Source organism: Phyllopteryx taeniolatus, chromosome 7, assembly GCF_024500385.1.
Source record: "Phyllopteryx taeniolatus isolate TA_2022b chromosome 7, UOR_Ptae_1.2, whole genome shotgun sequence".
NCBI lineage: Eukaryota > Metazoa > Chordata > Actinopteri > Syngnathiformes > Syngnathidae > Phyllopteryx > Phyllopteryx taeniolatus.
In genome coordinates, this window is record NC_084508.1 from 21,691,471 (window position 1) to 21,705,689 (window position 14,219).

A 14,219-nucleotide genomic window follows, 5' to 3' on the forward strand; every position below is an offset into this window, starting at 1 on the left:
TGTGTCAGAAAGACAGAATGTGAAAAGTAAATCAAGTTAGGCTTGAAAGCAAGTGTGGAACATCCATCCATCCATTTTCTACACCGCTTATCCTTACTAGGGTTGCGGGTATGCTGGAGCTAACTGTGGGCAGGAAGCGGGGTCAATGGTTGCCAGCCAATCGCAAGGCACATATAAACAAATAACCATTCGCACTCACATTCATAGCTACGGGCAATTTAGAGTCTTCAATTAACCTACCGTGCATGTTTTTGGGACGTGGGAGGAACCCGGACTACCCAGAGAAAACCACCACATGCACGGTGAGAACATAGGCGAGGCCACATTTGAACCCGGGTACTCAGAACTGTGAGGTGGATGTGCTAACCAGTCGGTTACCGTGCCGTAAAGTGTGGAACAGTTTCAGACAAATACTAGCTATGAATGTTTTAGTGATTTGGAAGACGTTAAGCACAGGGTGCGGAAAATGGTGTATTATTATAAGAAATCGAGTCAAATATACCTGTGTTGATTTACAAAGTGCAATTCATTAGAAGCTCATGTTTAAAAAGCCTGGTTTGTCGTTTTGGACATCAGCAGGTTGTTATTTATTTATTTATTTATTTAGCATCATCAGGTGGCAGCCATATTAAGGTGACAAGGTAGAAAGGAGTGAAGGACAAAGATAAGTCGATGTCATGTCAAAATAGCAATGAGTGCAAGTCATTTTTCATTCATCCCAATACTGTGCATTTCCATTTTCCAAGCCGCTTATCCTCACAAGGGTCGCGGGAGTGCTGGAGCCTATCCCAGCTATCATCGGGCAAGAGGCGGGGTACACCCTGAACTGGTTGCCAGCCAATCGCAGGGCACATACAAACAAACAACCATTCACACTCACATTCACACCTACGGGCAATTTAGAGTCTTCAATCAACCTACCTTGCATGTTTTTGGGATGTTGGAGGAAACCGGAGTACCCGGAGAAAAAACACACAGGCACGGGGAGAACATGCAAACTCAGGCGGGGCCGGGATTTGAACCCCATTCCTCAGAACTGTGAGGCAGACGCTCTAACCACCATGCCGCCCAATACTGTGCAATCCAAGTATTTAGAAACCCTTAATTACGAATGTTTTTTATGAGCCCGTAGAAGGAACGCAGGTAAAGTCAATTTTGGATTCACTTCAATTATCAGAACCTTGTGGTCCATCCATCGTTTACATATTATTGAGATGGAAGACTCTTTAAATAGTGGCTCAGATCATTTGACTTATTATTCCAGCCAAGCCTCAGGGAGCCCAATAAGTGAGTGATCTGAGAATGTGGCAATATTTTGAAAGACTATTTAACATGCTCGTTTCTCATTGAGGGCTTGCCATAGTTCTTAAATTAAGACAGAACTGTAACCACCTGGCACGGTGGACGACTGGTTAGCACATCTGCCTCACAGTTCTGAGGACCTGGGTTCAAATCCGGCCTCGCTTGTGTGTTGTTTGCATGTTCTCCACGTGCCTGCGTGGGTTTTCTCCAGATACTACGGTTTTCCTCCCACATCCCATAAACATGCACAGACACGCACGCACACACATGGATCTCGTTTGATGTGCATTTTGTTTCTGGGACGCACAAACATGAGCAGGGATGCATTAAGCATGATCAATCTGCATCCATCGACGCACAGCATTGCTTACCTACGTGTGTGTGTGTGCATTGCTGAAGTGCTTCAGCGATTCATTGTGTACTAAAAGTACGAGTCCTGTCTTGGTGCTAGCCAATCTGAGGCAGAGGACGGCGGGTTATCATTCCAAAAATACATGAAACTTTTTTCCAGACTCGATTAATTTTCATTGTTGTGGTAACACCCAGCGCGCCACTCATGTTGCAGCGAGCCGCTGGCGGAACGGCTTTTGATCCGTAGATACACACAACTGGGAAACTTTCAGTCCGCGTCCCATACAGACCCACACCATATCCCAAAAAGAAGTTGAGTAAAAGATGGAGAACGATCCGAAAATGACCGTTGAAGCAAGAGAACATTTGGAACAAACGGCGCTCAGAATGGAACGATCAATGTAATTTTTGTTTGTACTTCTCAGTAGGAAGTTCCCACTGAGATTTTGGGGAAATATATCATTCTAAAAAATGTGCTATTGTGGCAGGCCTAACCACATGTATTCTGAGAGAGCAAGAGCAATAGGTAACAAAAATATTGTACAAATACTATAAAAGAGAGTAACAACTACAATACAACTCTGCAGGACCACGAAGCAAGAACCGTGAGGATTACTGTATCTGTAAGAGGGTACATATTAATAAATATATACCCCCCCGCCCCCCCAGTCGATCTGTGCAGCCCGGTACCAAATGGCCCTCAGCCCGGTGGTTGGGGACCACCGCACTAAAGTACAACACAGTCTGTTCTGGGACGGTCGTCAACTGCCGGCTATACAGGCATTAAATACGTTAATGGCGTAATGCAGAGGTGATTTACGTCACATTATCTCTTGACAAAATGGCTCATGAGGTATGTTTAGGCCTCGAACAACTGGTTTAATTCCATGTTTTGTGTGACTTTTTCTAGCAAAGTTTGCTTTGATTTTGAAGTGCTTGTATTTAGGGTATCAATGTATTTGTTATGTCAAAACCGACAGTAATTGTAATTATTACAACAACCACCACAAAAACAACAAGAACACTACTCCTGGGCGGCGAACTACTGTCAAGTGTCCTGGTGATTTTACTATTCCACACTGGACAAGAACCAAAGCCTAAAGCATATAGCCCAACAATGCTTGTTCAGAGGGGGCTCTACACTCAAAGTTTAGGTGCTTCAGGGTTGCTACCTGTATGACTGATATGTTACAACATTCATAAGAGGAGGCTTTCCTTAACTCCTCATTTACGATGTCTTGGGGCAAAGGTTTGAGTATTATCACTCCACTACATTCAGCATGCATGTATTATTTTTTAATCGAAGAGGAAACAGGAATTGGAGTCACGCACATCATGTATAATGCATTTAGTGTTCCGTGAACCAGAAGTATAGTTGACTTAAACATGGCTAAGAATAAGTACAGTGCTAAGAATATAGTTTTTATGCTGTCAAGTGATTTACAGAAATAAAGTTACAGCCTCTGGGAATAGATGATATTATCACAAATCTACATTTCATTGGGATGACAGGGTAGCAGCAAGCCAGCTGGTTTGGGCCACTGTGTATTATGTTGAGCTGAATGCAGACAAAATACACATGCTGAGGATAAAACAAGCTTGTGATGTTACTGCCTTCAAAGGTACAGTGTACACAAAAAAAATTATACACACCCCTGTTCAAATGCCAGGTTTTTGTAATAACAAAAAAAACCTGTACAACTCAACTGAAAACAAACTAAATATTTTAGACAGGGAAAGTAGAAAATAAACTGAAAGGACTAGGTTTAGAATTAAACAACCAAAACAAAGTGAAGAAAGTATAACACAACAGTGCCCAAGAAGCAGACATCCCTTCAAAATCGGTGAAAAGACGAGAACAAAACTGGTCAGGGAGGCTGCCAAGAGGCCAACTGCAACACTGAAAGAGTTGCAGAAATTTTTGGTAAGTACTGGCCGTTTGCATATGATGAAAATCTCCCATCTTCTCCATATGTCTGGGTTATGCGGTAGGGTGGCAAGATGGAAGCCTTACCTTACATAGAAAACAAAAAAAACATACTTAAAGTTTCCCAAACACATGGGGGAAATGTGTCACGGTCCAACGAAACCAAGGTTGAACTTTTTGGCTACAATTGGAATAGGCATATTTGTCGCAAACACAACACTGCTCATCCGCAGAAGAAGCATAGCATTTTATCTTGGTCTGTTTCTTATATCACAAAAGACACATTTGAACAAGGGTGTGTAGACCTTTTAATTCTACTTTGTATTACCACTTTAAATGTAAGCAGAGTAAACCTTCATGGAGCAACAGTATATCAATTTCCCAAGTGGTTCAATGAAGGGTATGGACATAATATATTACAAATCCTGCTAGACTAAATTGATAAGTACATTACAAAGGCCCATGAGTGTATGTAAATGTTTCATCATGTTTATTAGATTTCTTACAAAATACAGCACTGTATATAATATTGTTTTTCATTGTACATACAGTATATTATTACACAGTAAATATTTCATACAGTAGCATTCAAAGGTGCTTGTTGGTTATTATTATTATCATGATTATTAAAATTACTACTACTACTAATAGTAATAATAATAATGTTAACATTATTACTATCCAGCTATCTTCCACACCACTTGTGTTCATTAGGGTTGCGGGGGAGCCGGAGCCTATCCCAGCTGACTTTGGGATGAGAGCTGTGGTATACCAGCCAATCGCATTGATAACATCACGAATAACATTAATACAGATTTTATTATTGCCATCATTTTTATTTTAAGATTGGCTGGGAGTCCACTTATGTTAACATTATAACATTTTGCATACAGCACAACATGATCGTGGAATAAAGAGTACAAAACCAAACTAAGTTGTGAACATAGCCTGATCAACATACATACATAATATACAAGTAAAATGTATTTTTTTTTTTAAAGAATATCGATGATATAGGGTTCAGTAGTTATGGCCATAAAATAGAGCGGAGTTGAAGAGACGTAGATCCAGTAATTGTCAGCACAGAATTTTGATGTCGTAGTAGCAGTGATGAGCGCAATTAGTTTGACATTGCAGGGAGAGCTGCTTGGCGGGGTGGATTGGGTCGCAGCTGGCTTAGGCTCCGGTCACGCTTGCTGTGGTGGAGTTGTGATGGTCGGTGACACGAGTGGACACCTGAAGCGCTCCCGGCTTGCTCTTTGGTGGAACGCGCTGGTGGATGAACACGCTCGCCATCTGCCGCAGTTGGTCAGTGTGGGTGGGAGGGAGTCACTGAGGAAGGTGTTCATCTTATCTGTCACTCTGCTCTCCGCTAGTGCCTCCACACTCTCCACTTCCAGCCCAAACGCAAAGCTTGCCACTAAACATATTTGGTTCCAAAAGCCGCCTCTCCACCCCAACAATGCCAAGTCAATTCTCTGCCCACAACGGGGGTTTGAAGAGATTTTCCAAATCCCATTGCACACATGGGAAGCTCTCCGTTTCCTCTGGAAAAAAAAAAGTTTCTGCACTGGTTGTTGCTGTGGGACCAGTAGAGTTTGAGTTGGACTTCAGCTGCTCCCAAAATAAGGCTCTGAATGTTGACTGAATCAGGGGCTTCCAAGCTGTATTTTGTTTTATTTTTACAAGGCCACAAGCTCCCTATAATAGTTTTAGATAAACCTTACATTTTTCATATGCATAGACTCGTTTTGTTGATGTATAAATTTGTCCATTTTTGTAATTATTCCAAATTACAATCTCAGTATTTGTCTGATTATCGAGGAACTTCGTCTTTTTCTTTTTTTGGTGGCTTCTTGTGACTTTTGTGAATACAGAAAGTGAGGCTAAAGAGCAGAAATGAAATAACCACAGACCCAGAAGTGAAATTTTCTGTGCTATAGGAAAGTGTCTGGCTGCTCAGTATATACAGTGGGTGCGGAAAGTATTAGTCCCCCTTAAAATGTTCACTCTTTTTTATATTGCAGCCATTTGCTAAAATCATCATCATTACCATTTCCCCCCACATTAATGTACAAGCAGCACCCCATATTGACAGAGAGAAAAAAAATGGAACTTTTGAAATTTTTGCAGATTTATTAAAAGAGAAAAACCGAAATATCACGCAGCCATAAGTATTCAGACCCCTTCCTCAGTATTTAGTAGAAGCTAGATACAGCCATGAGTCTTTTTGGGAATGATGCAACAAGTTTTTCACACCTGTATTTGGGGATCATCTGCCATTACTCCTTGCAGATCCTCTCCAGTTCTGTCAGGTTGGCTGGTGAACGTTGGTGGGCAGCCATTTTCAGGTCTTTCCAGAGATGCTCAATTGGATTTAATTCAGGGCTCTGGCTGGGCCATTAAAGAACAGTCACTCAGTTGTTCTGAAGCCACTCCTTTGTTATTTTAGCTGTGTGCTTCGGGTGATTGTCTTTTTTGAAGGTGAACCTTCGGTCCAGTCTGAGGTTCTGAGCACTCTGGAGAAGGTTTTCGTCCAGGATATCCCTGTACTTGGCTGCATTCCTCTTTTCTTCGATTGCAAACAGTCTCCCTGTCCCTGCAGCTGGAAAACACACTCACAGCATGATGCTGCAACCACCATGCTTCACTGTTGGGACTGTATTGGACAGGTGATGAGCAGTGCCTTTTTTTCTCCACACATGCCACTTAGAATTAAGGCCAACAATTTCTATCGTGGGCTCATCAGACCAGAGAATCTTATTTCTCACCATCTTGGAGTCCTTCAGGGTTTTTTTTTTTTTTTTTATCAAACTCCATGCGGGGTTTCATGTGTCTTACACTGAGAAGAGGCTTCCGTCGGGGCCCTCTGCCATAAAGCCCCGACTGGTGGAGTGCTGCAGTGATGGTTGACTTTCTAGAATAGGGGTGTCAAACTCTTTTTTTGTCTCGGGCCGCATTGTAGTTGTGATTTCCCTCAGAGGGCCGTTAGAACAGTGTAACCATATAAATGTTTAATCATCACCAAAACATATTATTACCATTACACAACAAATTGAGGGATAACTAATTTTGAAATCAGAAGACAAGAATACTAGTTTGTTCAAGTATTGTTTAAATTACTGTAGAAGAAGGGTTTGGTAACAGAAAAATGCAATATCTCAACATTATTGTATATTATTATGACAATTTGGAATTTGGGTACAGATTTTAGCAAAAATCACGGATGTTGACGAGCATGATTTACTTTCGTGGGCCACATAAAATGACGTGGCGGGCCGCATCTGGCCCCCAGGCCCTGAGTTTGACTCCTATGTTCTGACATCTGACTGCATCTCTGGAGCTCAGCCACAGTGATCTTTGGGTTCTTCTTTACCTCTCTCACCAAGGCTCTTCTCCCCCGATTGCTCAGTTTGGCCGGACGGCCAGCTCTAGGAAGGGTTCTGGTCGTCCCAAACGTCTTCCATTTAAGGATTATGGAGGACAAATTTTTTTGTAACCTTGGTCAGATCTGTGCCCTGCCACAATTCTGTCTCCGAGCTCTTCAGGCAGTTCCTTTGACCTCATGATTCTCATTTGCTCTGACATGCACTGTGAGCTGTAAGGTCTTATATAGACAGGTGTCTGGCTTCCCTAATCAAGTCCAATCAGTATAATCAAACACAGCTGGACTCCAATGAAGGTGTAGAACCATTTTATGGATGATCAGAAGAAATGGAGAGCACACGAGTTAAATATGAGTGTCACAGCAAAGGGTCTGAATACTTATGGTTGTGTGATATTTCAGTTTTTCTTTTTTAATAAATCTGCAAAAATTTAAACAATTACGTTTTTTCCTGTCAATATGGGGTGCTGTGTGTACATTAATGAGGAAAAAAAATGAACTTAGAGTATTTTAACAAATGGCTGCAATATAACCAAGAGTGAAAAATTTAAGGGGGTCCGAAAACTTTCCGTACCCACTGTAATTCATTCATTTATTTTCTGTTTTGCTTATCCTCACTAGGGTCGCGGCCGTGCTGGAGCCTATCCCAGCTAACTTCAGACGAGAGGCGGGGTACACCCAGAACTGGTTACCAGCCAATCGCAGGGCACTCATTATATAATGAAAAATAAAAATTAATTACACATCAATCACAAAATCATTTTACCAAGCAGATGCTATTTGTGCATACAATTTCATAAACTCTACATACTGACAAAACAACTGCAAAACTCAATACATACGGTTATGGTGTTTGTCTATGACGGTACAACGTATTAATTAATTAATTAATTAATTAATTTTAAATGGGAGTCAGCACACACCTTACACAATAACATTTTGGGTGGAATTGATGCCAGAGAGGGTAATTTTTATTTATTTTTTTTAAATATTGATGAATTTAAAAAGAGGGCTGCAGCAAAAAGGTCACTTTTGTCATCCAGGGGAAAAGGGCATGTGCTTGCATGGCTGTCAGGCATTTTTCAGTGGTGAGTAGTTTTACTTAACTTCCGTTATATTTTTACAGTGGTTCATACATTTTACCATTTCTATGGCAATTAAGAATGTTTAAATTTTACTTTAAAAAATTGCTGTTAGGCGGCATGGTGAAAGACTGGTTAGCACATCTGCCTCACAGTTCTGAGGACTGGGGTTCAAATCCCGGCCCCGCCTGTGTAGAGTTTGCATGTTCTCCCCGTGCCTGCGTGGGTTTTCTCCGGGCACTCCAGTTTCCTCCCACATCCCAAAAACATGCGTGGTAGGTTGATTGAAGACTCTAAATTTCCCTTAGTTGTGAATGTGTGCGCAAATGGTTGTTTGTTTCTACGTGCCCTGCGATTGGCTGGCGACCAGTTCAGGGTGTACCGCGCCTCTCACAAGTAAATGCTGGTTGACTTACAAATTACAACAATTTGTAAGTCAACCAGCATCAAATAGCGGATCGTGTTTGACTTCTGGGGATCTGTATGTGTACTACAGTCTGCATGATAAATATGCAGAAGATTGGTGGAACAAGGATGCACATGTTAACATTTACTTAATTCAATGAACAACATGTAGATCTACATAACCATCGCAATTTATGTGGTCCAGGTTCTAATAGCTAAGGTGCAGTAAGATATAGAAAAGACATATATATATTTACGTGTACAATAATTGAACCATGCTTTCACCTGATAATTTGTTATCCTTGCAGACCAAAACAATTTCTTTTTTAAATCCCCCAAACCTTTTTACAGGAGAAGTAAGAGCAAAGAGTAAACAGATGGAGCGAGAGAACCATTTGTTGGTATCCAAAATTCCCATTGTTATTTAAGCATGGCGACGTTCAATTTTGAAAAGTCAGGACTAAACAAGAACAGTGAATTGTTGCGCAAGTTGATCTCCACTGGTGTTCCTTTGGACCATGAAATTGTCATTTGTTCTGCCAGCAAGACATCAAATGAGAGATGGGGGTCTGCTTCTCGGCATGAATTTATTTAGACTTTTTAGCTGACAGAATCTCCCTGGGTTCATATTTGGCTCGAGAACCACAGGCAAGTGAATTCGTGCTTATCCCAGACAGTGTCTCCACACGGTGAAAGAGGAAACAATGGAATCCATTCATGAGGCTGGACGAAAAAGCCGTGAAAACACTGAGCATATCCATCATGCAAAAGGAATCCTCACCTGAGGTTATGTGTGGAAGTGCAGGTGAATTTGAATGTTTGAGCATTTTCAGCAGATATTTTTCAGTTTGATGATGCAACGACGTTTTGTCTTTCACTTACAGTATGTCAGAGATAATGCTCAACTTTTTTTTGGGGGGGGGGGCAATTTATCTGGCAATCTTAACAACTTCTGGCCAAACTTGAATGGTACTGGCACTGTGACACTTTCCAATTCTATCAAAAATCAAAATAAAAAATTGAGAAAATTATAGTGGAGCTACTGCTAATGGTCTTGTTATTGCTTCTACTCTAGAATATGCACAACTCCGAGAGTAGAAAGCCTGTTAGTTAGGGCTGGGCAATGTCAAGAACCTCATGATTTGATTTGATTTTTATTCTTTAGGTTGCGATTAGATTCAATACAGATTCTTTAGGGTTGCAATTCAATTAAATTCGATATTGATTTAAATGTTCTGATCTCGATACAATAAGAATACAAATACACAAAAAATTAAGAGTACATTTTGACAATTTTGAAACCTTTATTTTTGATGCCATGCAATGTCTGTATGTCATTTTTTAAGCAATAAAACATCTGAAAATAAAAATTGGCATAACTTATTTGTACATATGGCATATAAAAGTAAAATAAATATTGCCGTTGTGTATAAAAACTGAAAAGGTAAAGTGCATGTAAACTTAAATAGTTTATTTTCTCTTAGAAATTGTAAGAAAAAATGCACAATAATAACTTGTTTGTTCATATGGAGTACACAAGTTAAACACGATGACAGCTCTGTATTGAAAAATTAACGTGCATGTATACTTAAACAAGTATATATTTTACTTATTAGGGTTACTGTTACAGGGATCTCATTTGATGTGCGTCCCGTGTCTGTGACGCACAAGCATTAGCAGGGACGCATGAAGCATATTCATTCTGCATCCCTAGACTTATGATTTAAGACCCGCCCCACATATGTATTTGTGTGTGACTGCGTGTGTTTGTGTGCATGTGTCTGTGCATACGTGCGTGCATGTGTTGGTGAATAGCTTTCACACACAGCGAATCAAAAGTATGAATCCTTGGTGCTAGCCAATCAGTGGTAGAGTGGGACGATGACATCTCATACAACATACATTTGTCCACATCACACAGTCAACCTCACGGATTGTGCCATAAACCCCTCCTACTCAACAAACATACCAAATACTATACTCACACTTATGCCATACATGCTAGATTATATTCTAAATAGAATTGTATACAAGTACTTTGGAATTTAATAAAATGATACCATACCACCATTTTAGACAATAAGGACATACAGTACGTGATAAGAAAACGGGTGTTTGTTTTGTCCTAATGCTTTGTAGCCACAAAACATTGCAATTGCTCCTTTTGGCCTTTGATAAGTAGAGGTGAACCTCTGAATTTGACCAAAATTATTGTGGAAAAAAAATTGTGAAAAATATGCAGGGGTGGGCAGACTTTTGTGTTCAAGGGACAAATCAGATTTTTAAAACGGCCAGAAAGGCCAGGTCAATTGCAGGTGAGGTAAAGAAAAAAGTAAAATGTGTGCAAAATTGTTTATTTTTATAATAAAATGATTCATTGTTGAGGTAAAGAAAAAAGTCCATTTTCCGTACCATTTATCCTCACTAGGGTGTATTTACAAATACAAAAGAAGCCAATTATTTAATGAGACAAACGGAGAATTAAAAAATATTTTAATAAACCAATTTGAGAAAAAAGCGGCTAAGTTAAGGCAACAAATATTACAGGTCTCGATGTAAAATGCTAAGAGGGCTGGATTGAAGATGCTATGAGGGCCATAGTTTGCCCACCCCTGTTCTGAGGCCAGACAAAATCTTTATGTTGAATCACAACTATGCATGATGTCATACCAAATACCATCAAATCTTGTGAAATTTCATCTCAGTTAGCTACTGAAGGAATAATGTAAGTGTGTTTTTGTTTTTTATTGGCTTTTTTTGTATATTAATGCCACCATCATCGGCAAAGAGAGAGAGAGAGAGAGAGAGAGAGAGAGAGAGAGAGAGAGAGAGAGAGAGAGAGAAAACATATTCTCCTATAGGAACATGGTGCACAGACGCCCAGGCTTGTCACTACAGTTTGGCTAATCCAACATTAGGTTGAAAATAATAATAGAAGACGAATGAAATCCGTCTCGCAGCGTAAACTGTATTTAGTCTTAATGTGAACTCGCCTCTGAATCAATAACAGTTTTTTCCCTCCGGCCATCACTGATCATCAAAGTTTAAGGGCAACTACACAATCCATTGTTTTACTATTCATATTGGTAACTTAATGGAATAATAAATGACTGGACAGTAAATACAGGTTTTAGGATGGAAATACCCTGCAACGGATTAATGTAGTTCCTTATTGATAAAATTATGGAAACAGATTGTGTTCACATTTAACGTTTCCACTGTAGTTATTCACATGTTGAAGTTTACGGTACTTTTTAAGTTGTGTTTGTTTTGGTGCTTTGTATTTATATGCAGTGCGCCATGACTTTGAGGCACTGAGAAGCACCCCCATAGGGTACAGGCTCTGGTGGTCTGTAAATAAACATTAGCCACTTTGAATTAATTCACTCATTCTTGTAAGAACAGACACATATCATGAGTTGAAATGTTCCTCACCACAGTGATTCTAACATGATATTTTGGCCTGTTATGAATTTCTAAGCCATGCAGTCAAACATGTCAGTGGCCCAAAAAAAAAACATCTATTGCTAATGTCAAGTGCGCACTTTTCTGAACAGTTGTGCATGTTGACGGTAATAAGCTAAAACAAGCAGCAAAGATATTAAGTTATGGAACCTTAAATCTATTAAAAGAGGCAGAAACGAGCATTGACAGTGCACCACCACCAACAACAACAACACAAGCAGATCAGGGTGGTCACAACACCACATGACTGTTGTATAAGGAGATGGAACAGACAGCAAAGGAAGGGAGAGCGATGTTAAAGGATTAATCCTCGGAAAGAGAGAAGGATGAACGAAGGAGAAATACAAAGAGGGAAGATCTTCCAAACAACAAACCGAGAGCCTTTGCCACTACCAGCATCCTGCCTTTGATGTGTGCTACGTTGAACTAGCGCTAAGAAGCGAGGGGAGTGGTGCTGCCGGTCGTGGGAAAGCCAGAGAGAAGAGAGAGCCATCAGCATTATGAAAAGCATCTGGCCTGGAGGCATATGCAACAACCACTTTGATGATGCGGCCATTTACTTCACGTGGTGAAGTGAGGAGGAGGTGGGGGCAGCGTTGTGATGGAAGGGACACTGTGTGGAGATGGTTCCAGGCTATGGAGCCAGGCTGTCGAAGCCAACCCAAAATTAAAAGGCAAAGAAAAGGAAAAAAGCAAATCAAATCAAATAAGGAAGTACAAAAAAGCTGTACACCCAGCAGGGATTGCGGCGAGTCAATTGAAATAAGATGGAGACGATTTTGGTTCTGGTTAGGATGAGGCAAAGGACCTCTTTGCTAGTTTGGTGTACAGCACGGTGACATATACTGACCTGGCCTTGAGACAGCACTAGTGGTGGTGGGTTCAATAATTGCTACAGGGGAGCAGAGGGGGGAGGGAAAGGGGAGGGAAAGAGGAGATTCATGTATTATTAACAGAATGGAGACGAAAAATAAAAAGGAAAAAAAAAAGAAGAGCATGCAAGGACAAAAGGATTGGCATCTCTGTGGCAAGATCCAACCTCCACATGCTCAAGACTTCCTGTACCACAGGTGTCTCATGTTAATACAAAAACGAGCTTACAAACTCCACACTGAGTGAAAATGTCAATCACACTTGCACGCCTCATGTGCTAAATAAATGTCCATCTCTCGACTACAATTTTATGTGGCTGCTAGAGCACTCTGAAAGGAGACAAATTACTACTTTTCCCCCCACATATTAAAATAGCCTTTACCACGATTTCGTCAAACTACCCCAAGGATCAAGCATTAGATCCCACTTTATGGCTTTTATTTAGAGACCTTTTCAAATCAGCCTGTTTATAGGAGTGGTCCTGTCTCATGCAAATGAGCCATTGCTGGCCCTGCCTCCCCCTACTGTAGGGTGGCTTTGCGTTACCATGCTTATTGGGGGCGGAGCTACGGGCTCCCTGGTGGCTGCTTGTCTCGAGGGACGACACCAAATCAGAAGCAAAAAGCGAGCTCCCATAAAGACAGTATAAGCCTGGATTGTATTTTCACTCGTGGAGGCAGCACTTCATCACAAAGCTGCCAAATTTCAAGTGTGCAAATTCGTGCATTTGGGGCAAGCAGTTTGCCAAAGACAAATATCATAAATTATAACACATTGGTCCAATAGTAGTGGTATGTCAGTCAGAACAGAGGAAAGAAAATACATTCTTAAAATTCAGTCTGTCTTTACTCGTTCAGAGGAGGCACCTCTGGCTCCCAATCTGATTAGTTTAAGAACTTATTTCAGGCTGCACCACTGATGACATTTGAGAGATGAAAGAATGTCAATTCCAGGAATGTTCCAAACTGTGGCAAATTACTTTTTTTTTATAGTCTAGGTTTTAAATGCCACATGTAGACATACGCAGCAGCCAGACAAGAGAAACTCTCAACTTTGTGCGTTTTTATGACACTTATTCCAAAAGCAGGACGAGCTTCAAAAAAGGGTGTTCAGAGAAGAAGATACAGTCCGTATAGTTTTCGATCATGTGATCACATTGGAGATCCAGATTAGGAGGATAAACTGGGTTTGAAAGGGAAAGACTAGTAGACCAACTTGTCATCATTTTTGTCTGCTTGTTTTCTTTCCTGTTATTACCCTAATCAGTTAATATCAGGTATGTTATCAATTTTCCAATCTTGTTAGATGTGCTAAGATGAGGGCTAAGAATGACACATAGTATAGATAAACTTTGCCTAACTGTGCAAAGACAAGCGGAAATAAAACCGAGACTGTTTCACTTAATGACCCGAAAGAGTTGACAGACTGG

At 40.6% G+C, this 14,219-nt stretch overlaps 1 protein-coding gene across 5 annotated transcripts in view; it reads right to left on the reverse strand.

The window, feature by feature from the left end:
* Positions 1 to 14,219, reverse strand: part of negr1 (neuronal growth regulator 1) — a 254,875-nt gene that overhangs the window by 52,448 nt on the left and 188,208 nt on the right. The window contains exon 7 of one of the 5 annotated variants that reach the window (XM_061779296.1): positions 12,768 to 12,809. The exons of the other annotated variants lie outside the window; for them this stretch is intronic. Coding sequence (XP_061635280.1) covers positions 12,768 to 12,809 — 42 coding nt within the window. The remainder of the gene's footprint in view (positions 1 to 12,767; positions 12,810 to 14,219) is intronic. 5 annotated transcript variants of the gene reach the window in all.